General features: G+C 35.7%; 1 protein-coding gene across 1 annotated transcript in view; it reads right to left on the bottom strand.

Moving 5' to 3' along the window:
• LOC140230739 (myosin-IIIb-like) overlaps nt 1-22,991 on the bottom strand; it is a 68,294-nt gene that overhangs the window by 28,169 nt on the left and 17,134 nt on the right. The window contains exons 9-13 of the mRNA XM_072310875.1: nt 11,366-11,474; nt 9,723-9,842; nt 6,407-6,507; nt 3,561-3,647; nt 2,164-2,229 (exon numbers count right to left, since the gene is read on the bottom strand). Coding sequence (XP_072166976.1) covers nt 2,164-2,229; nt 3,561-3,647; nt 6,407-6,507; nt 9,723-9,842; nt 11,366-11,474 — 483 coding nt within the window. The remainder of the gene's footprint in view (nt 1-2,163; nt 2,230-3,560; nt 3,648-6,406; nt 6,508-9,722; nt 9,843-11,365; nt 11,475-22,991) is intronic.

The following is a 22,991-nucleotide window of genomic DNA, read 5'->3' as shown; positions in this document are numbered from 1 at the left end:
TTACAAAGCACTTTTTGGAGTGAGAATGAAATGAAACAAAAAGCTAAACATCTTTTTTTTTTTTTCTTTTTCCTTTTTTTTAATGGTTGGCTGCATGCACTTAGAAGTCTGTGACGCAGCAAAAACTATCTTCACTGAAACTACAAAAGTCTCATATAACATCAATCTACTGAATGCTAAAAATAAGTAGTAACCAACCACATGCAAGATCAAGGCAATGTGTAGAGGATCTGTTTTTTTTTTGTGTCTGTTTTATTTTTCATGAGTACACGAAATGGTAATATCAGTCATTCAATGTCAAACTGCAGGTCTTTCCATTACTGATTTGTGGGAAATATTTTCTGCAACTGAGTTTGAAAAGTTTTCAGTATTTCTTATATTTGGTACAAATTTATCGTAAAGCTCTCCAGTCTTTTTGTATTCTTAGAGCTTTTTGAAAACATATAGAGACTTTACGAAGAAGAAAATAACTTGATCAATTTTTCTGTTGCCTGCATGCATATGCTAACAGACACATATTTGGCAAGCTGCAGCAAAAGAAAGACATATGACTTTAATTACTGATGATATGACATTGTAGTCAGTGATGATACGTTTGCAATTTACCATGTGCATCTGTTTGATATCACTGAAATGTGAGCATGTACATTACAATAATTTTTTTTGGGGGGATAGGGATACTTCATGAATGTCTGAGTGATGTGCTTCTCGTTTCAATTTGCTAGAATGGATTCTCACATAAGCAACAGCATGCAATTAATTCCACTTTCGTCTCATGAATAGACATGTCATGAACATCACCCCACTTCCACATTTGCTGTTAATGTTTGTTTGTTGTTGTTGTTTTTTGTTTGTTTCATGATTGGATATTTGAGGGAATTCTCAACAAAGCATCACAGATGGTCATTCCAATCATGTGCGCATACGTTTGAATGATGATAGTTGCCAGAAGCATATTTCGGTGTTCCCCCTCCCCCCTCATTTGCAGCTAGACTCCACTCTTGTACATTCATTCTTACCAGAAAAATAATGTTTCAATATCAAATCTTTGGTCCCCATAAGGTGGAAAGGTTCTTTAAAAAATCAAGATATTATGTTTTGGGGTTTTTTTTCTGAATATTTTGTCTCTGGCATGCAAGAAAAATGGAAAATTATCAGTAGAAGTTTCATGTCTACTGTTCATTTTCTACTAGTTTAACACTCAATATTTGATGTATATCAGCAGTACAATAGAAGAGATTCAAGACTAGGAATCCTATCTTATACTACTTGCAAAATTTATTTATTTTTTTCTAACAATCATAGATCATAGAGGCCTGCAATATTTTTACCTTTGTGTGAGCTCAGGGATTTCAAATGTATTTTTCACAGATTTTTCTAAAGTTTTCTGAATTCACCAGACATCTATAGTATCTGTTCTCCCTCCATTATAAAGAAATTTCCAATTTTATCATCCTGTGGAAAGGTCTGAATTACCAGGTACCTATCTCTATCAAATATAACACCTTATTAAAGGAATCTCATTTTCAGGGTTGCAATAGGATCATGCAAACTTTACGACACAGCTAGAACTTCCTCAGTATTTTGGTGGGAATTACCTTGCCTACACTTACACTGTATGTTCCTTCATTGTTACTGCTAATCAAGTTTTGAGTATTCTTGATGAGTGTTAATGACAGTTACGAAAGTCACATTACATGAAACTACGCCTATGTAGTTTCACTACCCTGCATATTGCTTCACATTTTTTGGGTGGTGACATCGCAACATTCTCAAGAAGTCACCAGCAAAACTTTGTGCAAAACTTCCTGCATGTATATGGGAAGTTTCTCACTTCTTGCAAAACTATGCATAGTTTTGTGTATTGTGACTGAGTGCAAATTAAACTTCAAGAAGTTTGTAACATGACAATATATCCATTCGTGGTGTTTACGCTGACCGTGCATTTTTCTGTTTGCAGTTGCATTTTTTTTTCCTGTCAGAGACCAAAACTATCGGTAGTTTCGTATCACTGACACTACACACATTAGTTTTGGTGGTAGTGTGACAGCGTGCCAAAACTTCTGGAAGTTATCGGGAAGTAACCTACACATAGTTTCGCTTGTTGTGACTAGTGTTGTGACAGAATAAGATGATGAAAATTGTTCTACAAGCATCTCTAACCTTTGGAAACATTGTCTCCTCATCCACCAGGGCAAGGATTCCAATGGGCTTGGTAAGGAACAGGTTCTGGAGTACAAAAAACATGGGGTAATAAAAAATAGATTTAAAAAAAAAACAAAAAAACACACAGATCATTACACCTCATCCCTCACTGACAACCACATCTACCATATGATAAAAAAAAAATACAATGGGACCCTCTGCAACGATAACTTTAAAAATAGTGAATCAATCCAAATACAATTTCATGGTGTGAAACTATAATTTGATATCCACATCTCACAGAAAACCCAATCCAATTTGCTTCAGGGGTCATAGAGAAATGCGGATCTTTGCAGAGCATGGAAGGAATGCTTTCTCTCCAAGTTCTGTACATTGTGTTCACACAACAATATGCAGTTCCAAGAGCATCCAAGTGTTTAACTTGGAAGAAACAGACCCATGACATGTTGTACAACGATTCACATTTCTCTTTGAACACTTAAGCAAATTGAAAGGGGCTTCCTGAAATAAAGGTAAGATGATATATTTTTAGACCCTGAAATAGAATTCTGACAGTTTAATCATATTGAAAGTTATCAATGCGGAAATCCAATTATATATATATATTTTTTTTTTCTTCTTCTTCTTTTTTTTTTTTGGGGGGGGGGGACATACTGTACAGCATTAGTGCGCTAATACCAATTTTTATAATCCGATCAGATACTCATGTTAGAAAATATGATAACAATTTCAAAAAATCATAACATGCATCAAAGCTTGTTCCATTACTGTTACTAAATCAGCCTTGTTCTCTCCCCCCCCCCCCCCCCCCGCAAACAAAAACAATCAAGCAAGCACAAGATTTCAATTGCAGTGTGAAGGCATTGGGCTTTAGATAATCATGCTTTATAGTGAAGATCCAACATTTAGAATACCCAATAGAGGACAAACGAAGTAAATAATTTTGCACTGCATTGTGTACAAGTATATTTAAAATTGCAAAGACAAACTGCTTACTACACATTCAATCTTTATTTCATTTCCTTGAAAAGCAAGACATAAACTTGAGATTTTCCTAATATTTTTTTCTTGAATTGACTGATGACATAATATTTATTTCAAACAAACATGACACAAACGATTTTGAAGAACTAGCAAAATCAAAGTTTAGGTCAAAGTGAATCTCAATGAATCTCGATGAAGGCAGCATTGTGTAAAAAAATCAACTGAGTATGAACTTTGTTTCTCCCAAAGTAAATGCTGCAACTGTACCTTTTGGGAACTGAAATGTTATTTCAATCAAAGATCTTCAGCAAAAACATTAGTTTTCTACCTGAATATGAACCTGTATTGTCCTGCATAAAAGCAAGAAATTCTATTAAGAGAGAGATGACAATTATGGACTATAAACCAACCAGGAGGGGCTCATTGTTGACAAAGGGAATGTTGGACCAGTCAATGCCTTCATTCACGTACTCAGCCTGTTCTAGGAGGAAGATGTGCTGGAAGAAAGAAAGAAAAATAAAAGAAGTAAGGGGCAGTTGTCACCTCATTTCATTATTGCCAACAGCATCAACAAGAATTTGAATTTTATGGATGTAGTTTACCAAATGTCACTGGTACAACAAAGATGCATGATTCATGACTTTCTAGTACAAATACATTCTCTACATAAAAGATCCATGTCTCACTTTGCAGTGAAAGGTGAACCACCAAGCATGCACTTGAATTGAATGTGAAATTATAAAAAAAAAGCACTGCTCTGAATGATGAATAATCAGGCAATTAATTTGAAACATATGTGTCTGTGAATATGTTAATGTCGTATGTCAATACTGTATTTGATCTCTGAACTACTTTCAATTCAATTCAATTCAATTCAATTCAATTCAATTCAATTCAATCCAATTCAATTCAATTCAATTCAATTCAAATCAATTCAATTCCATTCAATTCAATTCAGTTCAGTTCAATTCAATTCATTTTAATCGTCCAATAAAAACATTACAGGAAATTCAGTGTGGGATTTCTACATATAAATTATGAAACATAACAAATACAATGTATACATAGAGAGAAAACAACACGAAATAGTACATGATAGATAGATAAATAACCGTACATGTATGCAAAGTCAAACTGTAAAGAACAATCGTATAAAAAAACGTGGCATAAAAACTGACTCCACTGGAATGAAAAACTCCAGACACCTTCCCTGTTGTTACATTCCCAGTCTCTACCCCCCCCCCCCCATGTCAGCCTGCGATGCGATAAACTGAAACAACTCAAATCAACTCGCCCTAAAGTACAGCACAACATACAAATTGACACATACGAAAACAATATCAGTGATTATATCATCATATAAATTTCTTTCTAAATCCCACCAATATTGCACATAATCACTTTACAAATTCTGAGATGTAATAATGATAACGAATGTAATCATTGTAGTTTGTTAGTCAATTTGACAGAAAAAGAAAAAAATATATTTATATCGTCGCTGGGGCGACAAGACCTCGTATCTACAAAATGTCAAATGCTCAGGAGAGCCAAAAAAACATGGCGGCCAAAGCACTATACCGAATGGGACAGCCGTTCCTTTGATGTGCCATGGTGGCTTCATTTTTGGGGTAAAACACCTAGGACTTGGACAGGACATCACTTAACCGATTATTTGACCATAAATGCAAAAAAGTCATTTTCACCAAAATTGCAGATACAAGGTCTTGTCACCCCAGCGACAATATACAAAGGGAGGATAAGCGGTAGAGAGAAAGAAAGAAAAAAAAATACGAAAGGAAAGGGAAGCAGAGGTAGACAACATATATCAAACATCATTGCTATGACATCATAGATCCACAAACTGTAAAATCCCAAGATGAGGTGATGATGATAATGACCAGTCAATGTCAATGACTATAAAAAAAGGCAATGATTATGATGGTAAAACTGATAATGAAGGAGGCGATAATGTTGTCGTGGAGATGATAATGATGATGATAATAATGATGGAGGTGATAATGATGATGATGAAGAAGGTAATGATCATAATGATAATAAAGGTGATAAAAAACATGAGATCTTCAGAACGGTTTTACTGTTTTACAATACCCCCCCCCCCATCCCATCACATCCCATCCCAACAACTTTCCAGTCCATGCAAAATAAATCACCACACATTTACCCCTATCACAATTCATCCATTTAAAAGCCCAAGACTCCACCAAAAGACCTGCTCATCACATAAACAATTCCGACACATCCCTGTTGACCCGCAACCTTCCTCAAATTACTCAATACTCATCACATATTCCACGCGGAAACAGTTAAACAAAAAATTATCAAAAAGCGGACGGGCGGCCTCGGGTGGCCTAGGGGGGCAACCTCACGGGCGGCCTCATGTGATTCAGCTACATATATTAGTTAACGGGTTCTATTGAAAAGTCTAATTGCAAATGAAATGAAAGAATTCAGATATCAGTTTGTCTCGCATTTTGAAGACTGCAGTCGCTTGCCAGATCTTAACCAACAGAAACATTGATGAAGAGGATGTTGGGGGTCCTTCAGAATATTCTCTACTTTCCTAGGAATACGGACAGTGCACATGTCATCAAGGCTGAAATTTTCTCCAACTATTTTACCATGCATAACAAATAATTTTTTTTTTGGTTTCATTTTCCATCTCAGAAGATGGCTGGATAGCCCATATTCAGCTGCAATAGCTGGTTTTACATGGGTCCAGTTGGATGTAAGGTGGGACCACTTCACCAGGTGAAATACCCCGCTCTTTGCGAAGAATAAATGAAGCGAGATTTTTTTTCCCCCTTTTTTACGTGCACGAGTTGTTACTCTCTCACACACGAGACCTCCATTTTATGTCCTATCTGAGGGACAGAGTGTTTTGACTCTTAATCGAGGGGACAGTATGATTACACACAACATTCCATGCCAGAAATGACCCACCCATGAGCTAAAAATTCAATTGCTCTCCGAGGACAACTTCATTGTACATGTATGCAAGTAAAATTACACGCAAGAATATGATCTTCTGAATTTTGTATGTTCAAAAAGGATCATACCACATTTGAATCTGATCATCAATTTATTATCATCTATGAACAAAAAACAAAACAAAACAAAAGAAAAAAATCATTCACTGGCACAGAATGCCTTTATTGTGACAATAGCCAACAGGTCTAATGCTATGGAATCTTCAAAGCATAAAAGACTAATTCTAAATTAAGTGAATTTGGCTCACTTGGTTGAAGAAGTACTGAAGCTGCTCATTGGCCAGATTGATACAGGCCTGTTCAAAACTGTTAGTCTGGAGGTGTTCAAAGCCAAAAATATCCAGGATACCTGTAAACGAAGTATGGAATACAATTAAAGGAAAAGTTATAAAGTTCTCCTGAAAACACAGTTCCTGTTTGAGAGGCATAACTATGCGCGCGCACACACATGTACACACACAGACACACACACACACACTTACACATAATGACTGTGCAGCAATAATGGCCAAGATAATATCCTTGATAACATAGGCAACAACAACAAACATACCACATACTGTATACCAACCATCAGTGAAACCTTCAAGTTGTTTACTTCACTCCTGAAACTTTGCCAAAAAAAAAAAAAAAGTGATATCAAAAGAAGGAAAGGATACAGACATTGTCCTTTATTTTATTTCATTTTATTTTATTTTATCTTATTTTCCTCTCTTTTCAATTTCAGCTGAACACTTCAGATTGCTAATTGCTGACATTCATAACTCTCAGTTTAGAGACAGGGCTTCACGCATCTAGACATTTTGTAGGAGAAGATACAAACATTTTCCTTCATTCTATTGTCTTTTTCCCCTTTTTTTTTCAATTTGCACTGAACACTGCAGATTGCTCATTGTTCACATTCATAATTCCCAGTTTAGAGACAGCTAGGGCTTCAGACATCCGGACATTTTGTAGGAGGTAAGATACAAACGTTGTCCTTCCTTCTATTTTCTTCTCTTTCTTTTTTTAATTTCCGCTGAACACTGCAGATTGCTTAATTGCTCACATTCAAAATTCTCAGGGCTTCAGGCATCTAGGCATCTCGTAAGACCAGACCACACAATGTGTGTGGCTTCTGAAGCTGCATGAGTGAGGTCACTGAAACGAGGCACTACATAACCGAAACACAGACACACACATACACAAACACAAGCATACGATAACACATAAACACATACAAACATACACACAAACATGCACATGCACACAACCATCATAGGTATCTGTCATCTATAATCATCTCTGATTGTGCGGCCTATGATTGCCAGCATACATGTAGACACAGCATGGTATCACAAAAAGATGTCAGTGTGAAACAATCCTGAGACTCAATGATCTGTAAATTGCAAGAAAAATGTTGTAGGGATCGAGTTGGCAAAATCTGAGCTGGAAATCTCCATACTGATCTTTTCCCTGGGGACATGGTGTCTCGTTCTTTTCACAGAGTACTGCTGTATGTCCTTTTGATAAATATATCTATGATCATTAATATGTTGTTGCATCATTTATAATAAAGAATTAATGTGCTTGGCAATATTTCTAGATTGACCACATCATAGAGCACTGTAAAAGCTGGCTATGAATTCAGAAACATCATTTATGAAAATATCTCTGGATACAAAAGAAAAAAACAAGAAGATAAATAGATATAACCTGAAATCATACTGCATTCACAAAGAATCTTAGTATTGAAAAGATCAATTTTCTCATAACCTGATTAGCTTAGAAATGGCATGTTACACTGCAAATGGGAAATAAAAAGCATTAACCAAACGAAGTGAATGCAAAAGAGCAAACAAAATTATAATAATCCAGAAGTTATTAAAACTGAACTTAAAGTTGTTTGCAAGAAATCATCACCATCAATACAAAAGTTCAACTAAATATAACAGTGAAACTTCATTTTGAAAAATATTGACTTGTGACCTTTTACACGCAAAACTGAGGAGTTTCCCATCAGAAAGTTCACTGACCCATAATATCTCCAGTTATTAATACGCTAATAAACATATCATGCCAAACTTACAAAGTTTAATCTAGCATGCAATACCGGTCATTGTAACTCTCTGGGAAGTTGTCTACTTGCGCTCATAAACTTTCATTCCTGAGTTTCTCTATTTCACCATATTCTGTAATAATAAAATGAAAAGTAATCTAAGTAGGCCAATCTCGTTCTGTTCTTTGAATCCATACCAATTTTCTATGTTTACCTATGTTTAATTATGTAAAAGTTCTGTATGTATCATTAACAATTTTCTTCCATTGAATGTATACAAACACAAGAATATAAAGAGAAAAAAGCAAATAGAGATATGGATGGACAAGACATGGAGAAGGGAGAGAGAGATAGAAGGAGATGTGGACATGAAGAGACAAAACAAAACATCACTGGGGTGACAAGACCTTGTATCTCAAATTTTGGTGAAAATGACTATTTCAGATTAATGGTCAGATAATCGGTTAAAGGGATTGTATAGTTTTGGTTGAGACCTAATTTCAGGTTTCTAAAATTTTTTGTGAGATAATGAGAAACCTCTTATGAAATATGAAAGAGCATGTAATTCCATGAAGAATTCAATGTTTATTTGATGAAAATTGGTTTTGAAATGGCTGAGATATCCAAAACACAGCGATTCTAATAAAGTGTGGGACCCACACTTTATTATGATCGCTTTGTTTTACATTGTTTTTGGATGTTTCAGTCATTCCAAACCCGATTTTCATCAAATAAACTTTGAATTCCTCTTAAAATGGTATGCTCTGTACTATTTCATAAGTGTATTCTTGGTATCTTGGAAAAACTTAAAAGCCCAATTCTCATCTCCACCAATATGTCCTTTCCAAATCCTAACCTTCTTACCCCCAAAATGAAGCCACCATGGTGTATGTTAAAGGAAAGGATATCCCATTCAGTATAGTGCTTTGGCTGCCATGTTTTTTTGGCTCTCCTGAACATTTGACATTTTGTAGATACGCGGTCTTGTCACCCCAATGACGAAAAAACTTCTCACACAAACAGACTGACAAGAAAGACAAAGAGACAAAAAGATTCAGAGAGGAAAAGACAAATACAGAAGCAGAGAGAAAGAGACAGACACATGGAAGAAGAGAAAGAAAAAAAGAGTGATATATATATATATATATATATATATATATATATGAAGGGTTTGTTTGCAAAAACCGATAAGTCCATTTTTGAAGATTTTTAAGTACGATCTCTGTCATACAGTACAAAATAATACCTTTTAAATTATATATTGGTCACTACATATAAAGGTATATTTTTGAAGTTATGGTCAAAAGAAGCAAAAATTTTCTTATTATTCTCTTTATTTTTCTTAACCTTTAATCGCAAATATCTCCATTTGGCAAATATGGACTTATCGGTTTTTGCAAACAAACTCTTCATATATTCCTGGAAAGCAGAGAGAAAGAGACAGACACATGGAACAAGAGAAAGAGAAAAAGAGTGATATATATATATATATATATATATATATATTCCTGGAAAGTGCTGCTCACCAATCTCTGTTGATTGGCTGGATTCCAGCTGTTCCTCGGGGGCCAGAAGCTGGTTAATCTTGTTGACGATCCAGCTGAAGAGCCGACCGTACAGCGTCTTCGTCATGGCGTCACGCGCATCTGCGGCACAAAGTCACCTCGTGGTAAAACTTTTCCATCACATCAGTTCTATAAATAATCTCTTGTACATTTGATTCAATACTAATGAACAGATATATTAATTATCAGCCAGACATCCACTGTCATCATCTCTTGATTAACTAATATCTGCCGAAAGATTGTAATCGGTCACAATTTCTTCCTTACGCTTTGTTTTCAACTTCATCTGACCTTCTGCTATTAGCCAATAAGACAGCCACTGTTAATAAGTATATCTCCCAAGGCTGTAGAAAAGAATATCAGCCATGTTCTTAAGCCATGTATGTTGAAAAGCTATGTGTTGTACTACCCAAATACTCATTATTTCATTTTAAACCAAAGAGAGATCTGACTTAATAGGCAGAACCCCGCTTGAACAAACTGTTAGAATAACACGGAGCAAATGGGGTGGATATTTGCAGCAAAGCAGATAAATGAAAAGATAAAGAGTTCAACATACAAATTGCCAGGTTATAAATGAAGAAATAAATAAACAGGAAGATAAACAGAAGAACAAACAAACTTACATGTGCATACATCTTGCAACTTGGAACAAATTCTCAAAAGGGCTAGTCTAGTGCATTGGGTACGAAACATCTCAGAACTGTTGGGAGTCATAAAATACTTTTTTTTACTCAATAAACAGAGGTACATAAGATCTTATGTATTACAAAGATTATATCTTACATGGCATTTAGCACTAATAAAACACATCATTAAAGGAGCAACTACAACCATTGCATGTTGACCACACAACCAATTACATGCAGATGTAGAAGTACAACAGCACAACAGTAGTGTGTGCAACTACAAATCCTTGCTGATCTAGAGAAGCACGCTGAGAATGCGGACCTCTGCCAAGCAACTCATATCAGTTCCATCACTGATCTAGTTCTTCCATAGAGATCAGTTATTTCTATCCATATGCATGCATGCTGAAACTCGTCAAATTTCCCAATATAAAAGCCTTTTGTTACGTCATCAACTTTCAGCTGCATGGCAGGCCTCACCCTAGAAGAAACTAGAGCGCGCACTCTAGTGCGAGTACATGCAAACTTCAAAAAATGTGCAGCTTTAACTCCCAAGTTCCCTGACCCTACCTGCCAAAATATTGAAAATCCTTCATAAAATCCATAAAAATTCCCAGATCGCTACCAAAATTTTATCATCTGTTCCATGTGTCATTCTCAACCTTTCCTGTAGGTTTCACCCAAATCTTTTTTTTTTGTTAAGTTATTTTGCACTTTTCAAGTTATTTTACACATGGACAAACAAACCAACAAACCAACGCTGATGAAAACATAACCTCCTCCCTTGGCGGAGGTAATAAAGCAAAACATACAAGCTTGTTTCCCACCCCCCCCCCCCCCTATATCTCGCGATGAGCCAGATGAGAATTACTCTGGCCCAGGTTAGCCCTGCTCTGTGAGCATGTGATGGCAAACAGGTAGGCCAAAACTGACAGCCCTGATTCTTACAACGACAATCTACTCTCTCTCTCTTACCGATGGCCTGGGCTTTCGTGTAGTTCCTCTGAAACCTCTCCCCATGAGCGACGCTGGTTGTGTACGTCAGCTGCGCAATCAGGTCCTCCTTAGCAATCTCAAGCAGATCCTGGAAATATCACCAAACATTCCATTCAAGTACTGTAAAAGTGGATATTCTTGCGCGAGTAATTTTTCACGCGCAGCCAGAGGCAGGATGAACTTAGCACGTCCTTGATTCCATGGAATCAAAATATAATAATAGTATGATGATGATGATGACGATAATAACGATAATGATAATAATAACAATAATAATAATAATAATAATAATAATAATGATAAGAATAATAATAATAATAATAATAATTAATGACGATAATAATAATAATAATAATAATGATAATGATGATAATAATGATAATAATGATAATAATAACAATAATAATATGATGATAATAGAAACAGCAATATGATAATAGTAACAGTCATAATCACACTCATAATAATTATGACAATTCACAGTGATATACAGCATACCACAAAAAAGGTATTATTTACGGCTGTACAACAACCAAAATATCTGCATGCTTTTATCTATACTGTGCTAGTTTCATGTTACGTGACATGTGTGAAAATTTCCACTTTTAGAGTATTCACTACTGAACAATTCCTCTGACTTTGGTATGAATATAAATGTCATTAGTATATTTCCATGCCCTATGCTGCTACAGCTTCTTCATGCTGATAGAAGAGCTTGAAAATGAACATGCATGATACAGCAAACTGGTGCACATAGAAAACACAAGTCCTTTTAGGTGCACAAAAAAACAAAATAAAATATCATGCCTTCACACATGCAGAACTTAGATTGTTCAGCCTACCAACAACCACTATTCCAGTATCAAGAACATACAATTTTTGCAATAACCAATCCTTTATGAGAATAAAGGAAACTTAGTTAAAAATCATTTGAAATCATAGCGAACATAAAAGCAAGCCCAATGTATTTGCTGACTTTTCTCACCCCACACATTACCCATTACTCCCGTTGACAAGATCATCTGCTTTCACAATATATATATATATATATATTTTTTTTTTTTTTTTTTTTTTTTGAAGAGGGCGATTAGCCGAATTAATGAATTGAAGCAGTACACAGGTACTTATTATTTGATACACTCTGGGAAATGTTATGGCTTTACTATTAAAAGTTGACTGTATGTTCAACTCAACACAATATAAAGTGACTGATAAGAAATGCTGCCATCAATGGTCCCAGAAAATATTTTTGCATGTTTAGGAATAAACAAACACAAAAACAAACAAACAAATCATCCTCAAATGTAAGATATCCAAAAACATTAAACAACTGTGGCAACAGCACAATGATAAAATCATAATACTGGAATGCCATACAGGATGAGCTAATTTTGCTTTAACACATATCTCCCATAGACAACTGCCCAAGTATATTCAAGACTAGTCTTCAACAAGTTAAACTAAACACAATCAGAACAATCCCTCCAAACATGAAAAACTTGATATGTACAATTTATACTTTATTAGTTTTCATCTCATACCTTCCAGAACACAATTATAAATAAACCATTTCAATCCTTCATACTTCAGACTATTCCCTTTGTCTGAAACAGTGAACTTTTAGGTTGTGATGATAAGTTTGTATAATCTGGGAAAGCAGACTCAGACATGAATTTGCAGGGAAGTACATGCCTACATTTGTAGTATGCATGCTACTACTCAAGATGAAACTTGAGTCAGGTTTTTTTAATGCACCAGCATTCACGTCAGTAGACAATGCTAGGTAACACACAATCTTTTCAGGGATATTCAGTCACTAAACATGTACATATGCAAGACTGTAAACCTCTTACCATTAAATTCAGGGAAATTCCATAAAGCAGTCAGGCAGATATACTTTTGTATCACATGCATCTCAATGGGGACAATTAATCCCAAATCAAGGAGAATCAGATATTTTCTTATCCAGACATAAATAGATTTGGTTTGTTTTGTCTTTCTACACACTAAAGCTAATAACTTACCATGCTTTGTATGGAAATGTGATTTAAGAAACGGTGCGCAGCATAATAAGGTGCAGTACATGTGTAACGCACAAAAGCTGTGCTCTGTGTAAAGTCAACTTTATGATGATGCTTCAAAAATGGATATTGCAGGAGCTGTAATTTATGATCTCATGTATTTTTATGTATTTTCATGTATCTTTTTGTGCACATGCACAAACTAAAAAAAGAAAATGTTGGTACTGTATTAAGCGTGTTAGTATTACATAAATGCAATTTACTGCTACTGTTGTCATTGGGTGGAGTCTATGCAACTCCTAAATCCCCCTAAAAATGGTCCAACCTCCTTTTCAAACATGTGATAGCTCCTTGTAACTTAAGTTTAAATCTCTAAAATGTGCTCCTTTAAAAGGGTGAACATGTGGTCTGAATTTTTCGGCAGAAGTATGAGTTCACAGTAGGCAGCACACGCCACTCAATGAGTGATCACAATGACAATGGTTATCAAACATCTGTCCTTGCCTCATTTGAGCTAAATATGAAAATAAGATAGTACTGCAGCAGAAAATTTAGCATCATGAAAACACTTACAATGTAATGCTATATATATATCTATATATATATATATATATATATATATATATATATATATATATATATATATATATATATATATATATATACTTCATGTGGATGTCATTGGTTTTGCCCTAATTAGTGCCATATATATCTACACCAAAATACAAGTCAACTAAAAACAAAACAAAAAAGTGCAAGGATGTAGATTTTTTTTTCTTATTTGCCTGTTTCTTGGGTACACCCCCCCCCCTAAATGTATACAGAGAGACAGAGAAAAACTACAAGGTCCATTAACTTGGACTTGAGTTTAAGGAGCATTTGGAACTGGACCAACAGACCAGAGTACCAGCACAAATTGAGGGATGGAGAGGGAAAAACAGGGAGCAGACTGGATGTGGGATGCTTGGATGTGCACAAAACATGGAGTGGTGATCGAGTTTGCAGTGGTCCTTCTCAAGTCAAGGCCACGTATAGGGGAAAGGGCATTATGTTTCATCCTGGTCTAACCCTCAAGATTTAACAGTGCTCTGCACTATTCTCAAGGACACAATATTCAGATTGTTCATCACTCTGATTTATTAATTTATTTGACATTTATGGGCTGTTGTTTCTTTTTCCTGCCCCAGTAACCATGGAAAACATCCATGATGACTGTTGTTTTCGTTTTTTGCATTTGTATTCGTTTTGGTTTTTTTCAAAAAACCCTGCATGGCTTGCTCAAGTCTCCAACAATCAGGATAACCACTTGATTATTTACTGCTAAGACGGATTCAATCTAGCTTTCACATGTATACCGAGAGTGCTTCATTTCAAACAGAATCGTAATCATGATGCATCACTAGAATCATGTTTCAAGTTCAGCATTCTTGACGTGTGAATTCAAACTGGAATTACAGAGGGTGACTTGAATCGTAATTCCAATCTTATTTCAAATGACGGTCTGGAGGTGTTTTCTAGACATGTTTTGACAAAATTAAGCAGCGAGATGACTGCGTGATTGTAATTGACCTCCAATCACATTTGAGGTGGAGCTTACGGTGAACTTTCAACCTCTTCCAGAGATTAAGACAGCGCTCCTCAAAGGCTCCCACTGCAGTCAAAGCGCACACTACTTAAATAGCGATTACTGCTCAAGAGTGATTGATGGGAACTTGAAAAGAAGCCAAACCCTCCCTCCTCGCTCTGAAATTCAAAACAGCAGAATCTGCGACGCCTTCCACAGTCATGTGAACGAACGATGATTTGAATCACAATTGCAATCGTGTTTGTAATTCAACATTCTCTCGGTACGTGTGAAAGCAAGGATAGAGATAACTCAGATACCCATGAGCAATCTCTGGTCAGCTTAAAGGACAAGTCCACCTTCATAGACATGTGGATTGAGTGAAGGCAACAATATTAGTAGAACACATCAGTGAAAATTTGGGGAAAATCGGACAATCCGTTCAAAAGTTATGAATTTTTAAAGTATTTGTGAAGTCATTGCTGGATGAGAAGACTACTACAGTGTGTGATGTCACATGCGTACAACAATATAAGGAAAATAAAAAGAGAATTTCACAAAACTTTACTTTTTGAATGAAGTGCCCATTTCTTCGACTTGTTACTGACGTATGTTAAGGGTAATATTATTCCCCCTGCATTCTAAAAGAGAGAAGTCGAGCGTTCTTTTGTTATGCGAGAAAAATGGAAATATGTTGAATTTTCTTTATTCTTTCTTTATAACGTTGTACACATGTGACATCACAAGCTATAGTAGTCTTTTCATCCAGCCGTGACTGAGCAGAAACTTCAAAAATTCATAACTATTGAACGGACTGTCCGATTTTCCTCAAACTCTCACTTATGTGTTCTACTAATACTGCTGTATTCACTCAACCCACATGTCTATGAAGGTGAACTTGTCCTTTAAATCATCAAAGGCAACTTAGTTCAAGTTCACTTTGCAATCACTGGTCTTTGAGGAATTGCCTGGGATCATGGCCACAAAGAATTACACTTCCTTCTCATGCGGAGTATGATGTGTATGTGATGTGAATTTTGAAAAAGGCAGAAGAGTGTCCAAATTCACACCAGCATAATGCAGAATCACTCCTGCACTGCGGTATCATATTAGAACAGTGCAGTGAAGACATATGAATATCAATCACCATTCAACTTCAAAAAGACTTTGTACAATAAAAAAATGCTGAAATACTCTGCCATATAGTCTATTCTTTACAGGTCATTACTCACAAAATTGGATTGGAGCAGAAAAACTTAGGATGTCAATCACAAAATAAATGGTTTCAAATTTTAAAAAAAAGGCAATAAGTCCTCTAATTTTCCAAAATATATGTATGCAGAAATATTGACTGAGCAAAACATATTTTACCACATGCACTGAAAGCAACAAACCAGCAAAGAAATCGTTAGGCATTCTTTAAAAACAAAATACAGAAATAATAATAATAAAAACAAAAACAAAGACATATCTGAGCAAGTTGTACCAGAATGTTCTCTACATCATCCCTGAAGCCCCACCTGGAAATGACAAGATTCAGTGAAAACACTTCAAATGGTCATTAGTTAGCCACATCTGCTGTTCAAGAGAAAAACTTTCTTGACCACATACATGTATCACTGAAACATGAACACAGTAGCAGTGGCGGATCCAGAGGGGGGCGCAACCGGCTCACACCCCCCTTTATTTTTCGTTAAAAACAAAAGAAGTAAAAAGAAAAAAGTGAAATGAAACCTGGAAGTGTCACCAGAAATATTAGTTGTGCCCCCCCCCCCCCCCCCTTTACAGAATTCCTGGATCCGCCCCTGAGTAGGATTGGTCTCTGGCGTGGAAGGACTACCACGCTCTATATATGTAGTTGCACTGACATCACATTTCTGATTTACAGAGTTAGGCCCTCAGGAGGCCTTATCAAGAGCAAGCTGCACGATACACAAAACACTCCACGTCGCAAGTCAAGGGCTCTTTTGAAACAGAACCTGGCGTTGTCAAGGAAGAAGACAAACTTTCAGGATATGCGCAAGAGACACCATGGTGTTTGTTACATGTCTTCTCTGGAAATGGGCAAAATTGGACTTGATGTTGATGTATCAAGAGGTACATGTATCAGTATCAACAGCTCAGTGGTATTAATGGGTGCTTCACGTTGCCTATGACTCCAACAATACTGAGGAAATTTTTCTGACCCCAGGCAAGATCTGTTGCACAAATTACTGCACAAATTGTAAGGTTTAAAAAGTCCACAGCCTACAGTGTCAGGATTTGGATGTGATCTACGGTGTTTCCTTCACAATTTTCTATAATTATGGTTGTAAGGATGACAATGATAATGATTATTATGACAAAAACAATGACAAAGTGCGATTGACACTTTCAAAACAGTTACGGTAATAATAATAACAATCATAACATGCTTATCAAAAAGTAGGAAGTGTTGGTCACAATATAAACTTTTAAAAATTATCCAGAAAGTATTTTCATATACAATATGTCTAGTAACTGTAACAAGCTTTCATCAGAATCAAAACAATGACACATTTATGGTAATTCAACTAATTTAATACATTTAACAACACATGTCCACTGCCTTGAACATGTTTTCCTCATACCATTCGAGAGGCCAAGATGTAAACCGTGAAACTTAGTGAGAGACGCATTTTTTTTTTTCAGTCTTTTCCAATCCAATCATCCCTTCTTCTTTCTGTGTCTGCTACACAAAGACACACAAATACACATACACACTATACACACACAGACATTGAGGAAGAGTATGGACCATATGTGCAGAAAGTGACTTCTGGTAACATGACCAGCACATTTGTGCTTTTTTCACAACACACGTGTACACATATAAAAAATCACAAACTGTTTTTTTTTTTTTAATCGCAATAAAAAAATAAAAAAAACATTGAAAAAAAAACATTGAAAAAAATATACAAAAACCAGCATGGGATATATCTTTGGATAAGGTGTTAGGTATTATATGCAAATATAAAACTCAATATGCCCTGAATAGGCAGAAGTGGTTGATTATTGATTGATTGATTGATCGATCGATCGATCAAGGAGAGAATACAATAGAAGACAGTAGATTGTTCTGACTTGATGTATGCTATGTCATCTCTATTGTTATTTGGAATCAAAGGCCAACGATACAGTGGAGGCAGTTTTGAAAGATACAGTTTTGGTGATGGGATGCTACTTTCTCAATGTATAGCAGCTGATTGTGTTGATGAAGGACTAAACAGGTCACTTGCACAACAAATTACAGAGAACACTATATTAAACAGCGGAAAGGTTTCAACGAATTCATGGATGAGAGCATCTATGTACAAAATTTGGTATCCTCTAGAATATATTTGGGTTACCATACCTTCACCATAGTTTGATTGAGCACAAAATTTATGAACAATTTTGACACCATGAATCTTTCCACTTTAAAATACCACATCTTGCACCATGCACAACATGCACTGTTAGTTACACTGATCATCCTTTACAGTCATCTATTCATGGGTTATTCAGCTGAATCATGTGCTGCCTCTGCTATACAGTATGTTTTAAATCTCCACAAAATGTGCTAATTTCAATCTTTGATCATCTCTTTGGCTATGTGCAGATCATGAATACCTGTGAGCATACTTCACTCGGTCAACAAACTTTTTTTTTCTCTTAATTTACATATATTCTATCTCAGATTTGAATAATCTTGTGTGTGTGTGTGTGTGTGTGTGTGTGTGTGTGTGTGTGTGCTTTCTCTTCCCTCAAAGTATCAAATGTCTATTCTAAGTCTGATTATTTTCATCTCAGTTCAGTTTCGGTTGATTGGTTCAGCTTTAATTTACCACTTGTCACAAGTGCCATAAAATGCATATAAGAGGGCATACCAGTCACGCAAAATTTGAGAGTGTATCATTTAATTTTAAGGACACCAAAATGACTGTTTAGGAAGGAATTATCCCTGTCTTGACTTTCATGATATGAATTTGAACAACTGAATGAAATTGGTTTCATTTCTATTGTCTCAAGCTGACAGCCACATTTAAAGTGCTTTCTATCATCCATTTCAGGTTCCGAGAGGGGACATACAGTATCCAATGGAGTGAATTGCCCATACTGTTGGTATCAAACAAACCATGTGAACTAATAAGCAATAGTGGTGACTGCATTTCTTTTTTTTTTAAAGTGAAAACACAGTTCTGGTAAGGGTTTGAGAACCTGTCTGGCACCGTTTTCATATTTAGTTGCAATATGTGTATTTTTACAATACTGCAACCAAAAGTGTGACATTGTACTACAAATTAAATTCCACTAGAATGACCTCAAAATAAGCTTCATTTTAATGAATAGTGACTTCTTGATATTCAGGGTTGTACAGAGAGATAGTGCACAAAAAAGCTCTGTAAAAAATTAAATCAGAAAAATGTTATTTTGTGTACATTCCTATAGGGAAATCCATTGAAAATGCTTGGTGTCCTATGTAACATCCGTTACATAGAATATTGAAAATAATTTTAAACACATATTGTTGATCACAAAATATTTATAAACTTGATTTGTTAATAATGTAACTAATGTATTGTGATAACACTGCAGAATTTTACTGTTTGTACTTATTTAGGCATTTTCCAAATATGCATAACGCGTGTCGCAACGCGCGTCGCGATTGGACACTAAAGAGAAAGAGGCAAATAGTTTCTTCCCAAATATTTTATATAATTTATATTCTTTTCTTTTGGATACCTATCCTGGAAAGGAACTCAGAAAAATCAGAAAGGCCAGTAAATAGTATTGGAAATGTACAAAATAAAAGATCAAATCTTCATGTGTAACGGTGGTTACATTGGACACCAAAAAATTGCTGATTTACCATTGTTAATTTTGACATAAAGATGTAAATATTTTGGAACAAAAGTCACATATTTTTCATCCCCCATTGAGCTCATTAAAACAGCAAAAATGCATTGATTTTCAGAATTCCGATCAACCTTTTCTAGGATCTCTGTGTAACGGTTGTCGCGTGGACACCAAGCGTAACACGCATTACGCACTGTTTATAATGGCATTTTAGGAATGAAAAAGGTTTATTAACAGGATTTTCTTTACATGTCATTCCAAATAGGCATGTTCTGGAATAAGATCAGTCAAAAACACTTATAGAAATATATAATTTAGTTGAGTATGATGCATTTGATCTTAGGGGTACTAATCATGTCACAAATTTGGTGTCCTAAAATGGCCAATTTTTAAGGCATATTGTATAAAATATACATGAAAAATGTAAGGTTTCATATTATTTTATCTCCACTGTCTCTCATATATGTGGGCTACATATCCTGAAAGTTTTAAGTCTTAATTATGTTTAATTTTTGAATTAGGGCTAATCAAACTTAATCACCTTAAATCTCTGCAGTATTGTAAAAATACACATATATCGAAAGAGTCTACCAAGAAACTTAACTGGCTGATGCGATTTGGTGGGACAATTAGTTGTTTTGGAGTATTTTGAGATCAAAAGTGTGTTCGGTATACCAGGGAGGTGATCCACCTCCCTGGGTATACCGACTTTTATTCTAGAAGGATCCAGACTAACCCGGTCTCAATTAGGAAAACTCTTTCCCTATTTCAGACAACCCTACACGCAGTTCCTGATAGCCATATTCTATACACAGGCGCTTGATAGGCACGTATTAATTTTGCATGCACACCAAAAAGGTTCTTTGATGTGCGCGTTGTACGTGTATCAACTCGGCCCATAACTGCGACCAGCCAGGATGAGAAGTGCTCCCATAGTAAAACACTGTATAATCCAGAGGGACAACTCGGCCCCACCATCAAAACGAGGTCGGGTTGTCCCCGAGTCCCAGTTAGCCTGACCCCGATCAGGTGAGTTCTGAGATAGCGTCTCCAGTGAACCTTTTTGGCTAATATTTCGCATTCTCGTCGTTACCCAACGAATATCTTGTTATTACAGCGTTATTCCACACATTTACATTCAATGTAGGTATACATGTACATTTGGGAGCGAAATCTGACAATTTTTGCAGGTATGCCAGAACTATGTTTTGGCTTTAAAGGAACCACCTTCATCTTGGACGCCAAAGGATGCTGACTGCACACAAAAGAATAGACATTGTAAATGTTTTCATTGATCACAATGAACAAAATGGCTGGAGAAGCTAATCCCAATGCAAGCTATGCACCACTGCAGTAGGCCGTACACGGATGAGAAAATGATTCTTCAGAATCTTCACACTTGTACAGGTCTTCAAAATGGCAACACAGAGTTTTGAGATGAGACTTCCCAAGTATTGTAAGAGTGAGAGGAATGCTTTCAAAAGAAATCGTAAATGAAAACTGCTAATAACCGCATGAACAGCAATATATCAGATGAATGAATTGATCATCATGGCTGATAGAATGTTGTTTGAGCCACAGCACCTTCCTGGCAAATCAAAAAGGCTTTCCTGGTCATGTGATCTTGATCTCATTTGTGACATCACAACTTTTGGTTCGTTCAACGGACCACAAAAATCGCTTTTTATATATGAAGTTTGTGTGCATACTGTGACTTTCATTTACTTGGAGTGAATGCTGTACAAATAAAACATTCTAGATGTAAACTGCAGAGTTTTCAATCTTCTTTTTTTCTTTCAGCTGTGACTTGCATGGAAGACATGAAACATGAGTACAAGTATCACCTAATGTGTAATACTATAATCCCTTTCTAAAGAAAACATGCTATTTTGAGATTGTGAAAACTTGCATATTTTTCTAGACATTTTTCAAGTTGCACTGGGCAACAAATCATATCTGTTTTCTCTGCCTGACTGCATTGAAGGAAAACAGATTTACAAGTCTCATCTACATAATTCTGCCCTTATAGCTCGCATGATTTTTTTTTCTCCACATTTTCATTTTTAAAAAAGTAGGCAATCACACTTCCTTTTAGCCTCACACCTCCATGTTAAAATGAATAACAGCTGAAGCTGCACAATTCACCACTTTAATTCAGAGAGCACACGGAGAAGATCACCACCTTTAAAGATCCTTTTTAACCTTTTTTTCTTTCTTTCTGGTTGCTGACGTTGGAGATTCCTAACAAGGTGTATGTACATCGCATCATTTTACACTCTTTATAATGGGCTTGCAAATTTTACAGGGGAAATCAAAACACTTCCTACTCTGTGAAACAAAAATTGGCTGCTTGAGAAACAATGATACCAAACTTAACAAATCACAGCGAAAATAAAAATACACTGGGCCTTGGAGAGTTTTGATAGCTTATCAAAATATTTGCTCTAGATATACCAGGAACAAAAACTATACATGTAGTAGAAACATAATAATCCGGATGTTTAGGTTCAGAATACTTCAGCTGCCTTATCATATTACACTGGTCCTCACTTCACATGTTTAATTTGACTTGCCCCATTTCTTGAGCCACATACCACTTTATTTACCTCTAAAAATCTCAAGCATACATTGTAGCATGCACGTCATGAATATATAAAATCTGTTCAAATTTTGTGCCTACACCCTGTATGACTGTTTGTAAATCAGTAGACAACTGCAATGAATTTACACACTCCCTCATTCAGTACATTTACTTTTTGACACATGAACTTTTGAAACAACATTCAGCATGGTAATTTACAGGAGGTCAGTAACCCACTGGCAAACTGGCAAAACAGAAGAAAAACTCACAAATATGTTTTCATGGCTTCACCAGAGACTCCACAACATATTTCATTGCTATGTTTATTTCTCCTTTTTGTCATTGTAAATGAAACTTTCTTTTTTTGATTGGTGCTCACAGCCTGAATGTGAATGAACTGGATTACTGTTTCATATCTCTTCTACACTGAATCACAAAGTACCCACTGATATATCAAACATGCATTAATTTCAGTACATATTTCCCTGCTTTAAGATTGAAGCACATGTGAACTTGCTTAAAGACATCTCACTCATCTCAGTAACTTTTTCAAATGTATTGTGTAATTGTTGAACAAGTGTC

The sequence above is a fragment of the Diadema setosum genome, chromosome 7 (assembly GCF_964275005.1).
Source record: "Diadema setosum chromosome 7, eeDiaSeto1, whole genome shotgun sequence".
Classification (NCBI taxonomy): Eukaryota; Metazoa; Echinodermata; class Echinoidea; order Diadematoida; family Diadematidae; genus Diadema; species Diadema setosum.
This window is presented reverse-complemented; position numbering and strand designations above follow the sequence as displayed.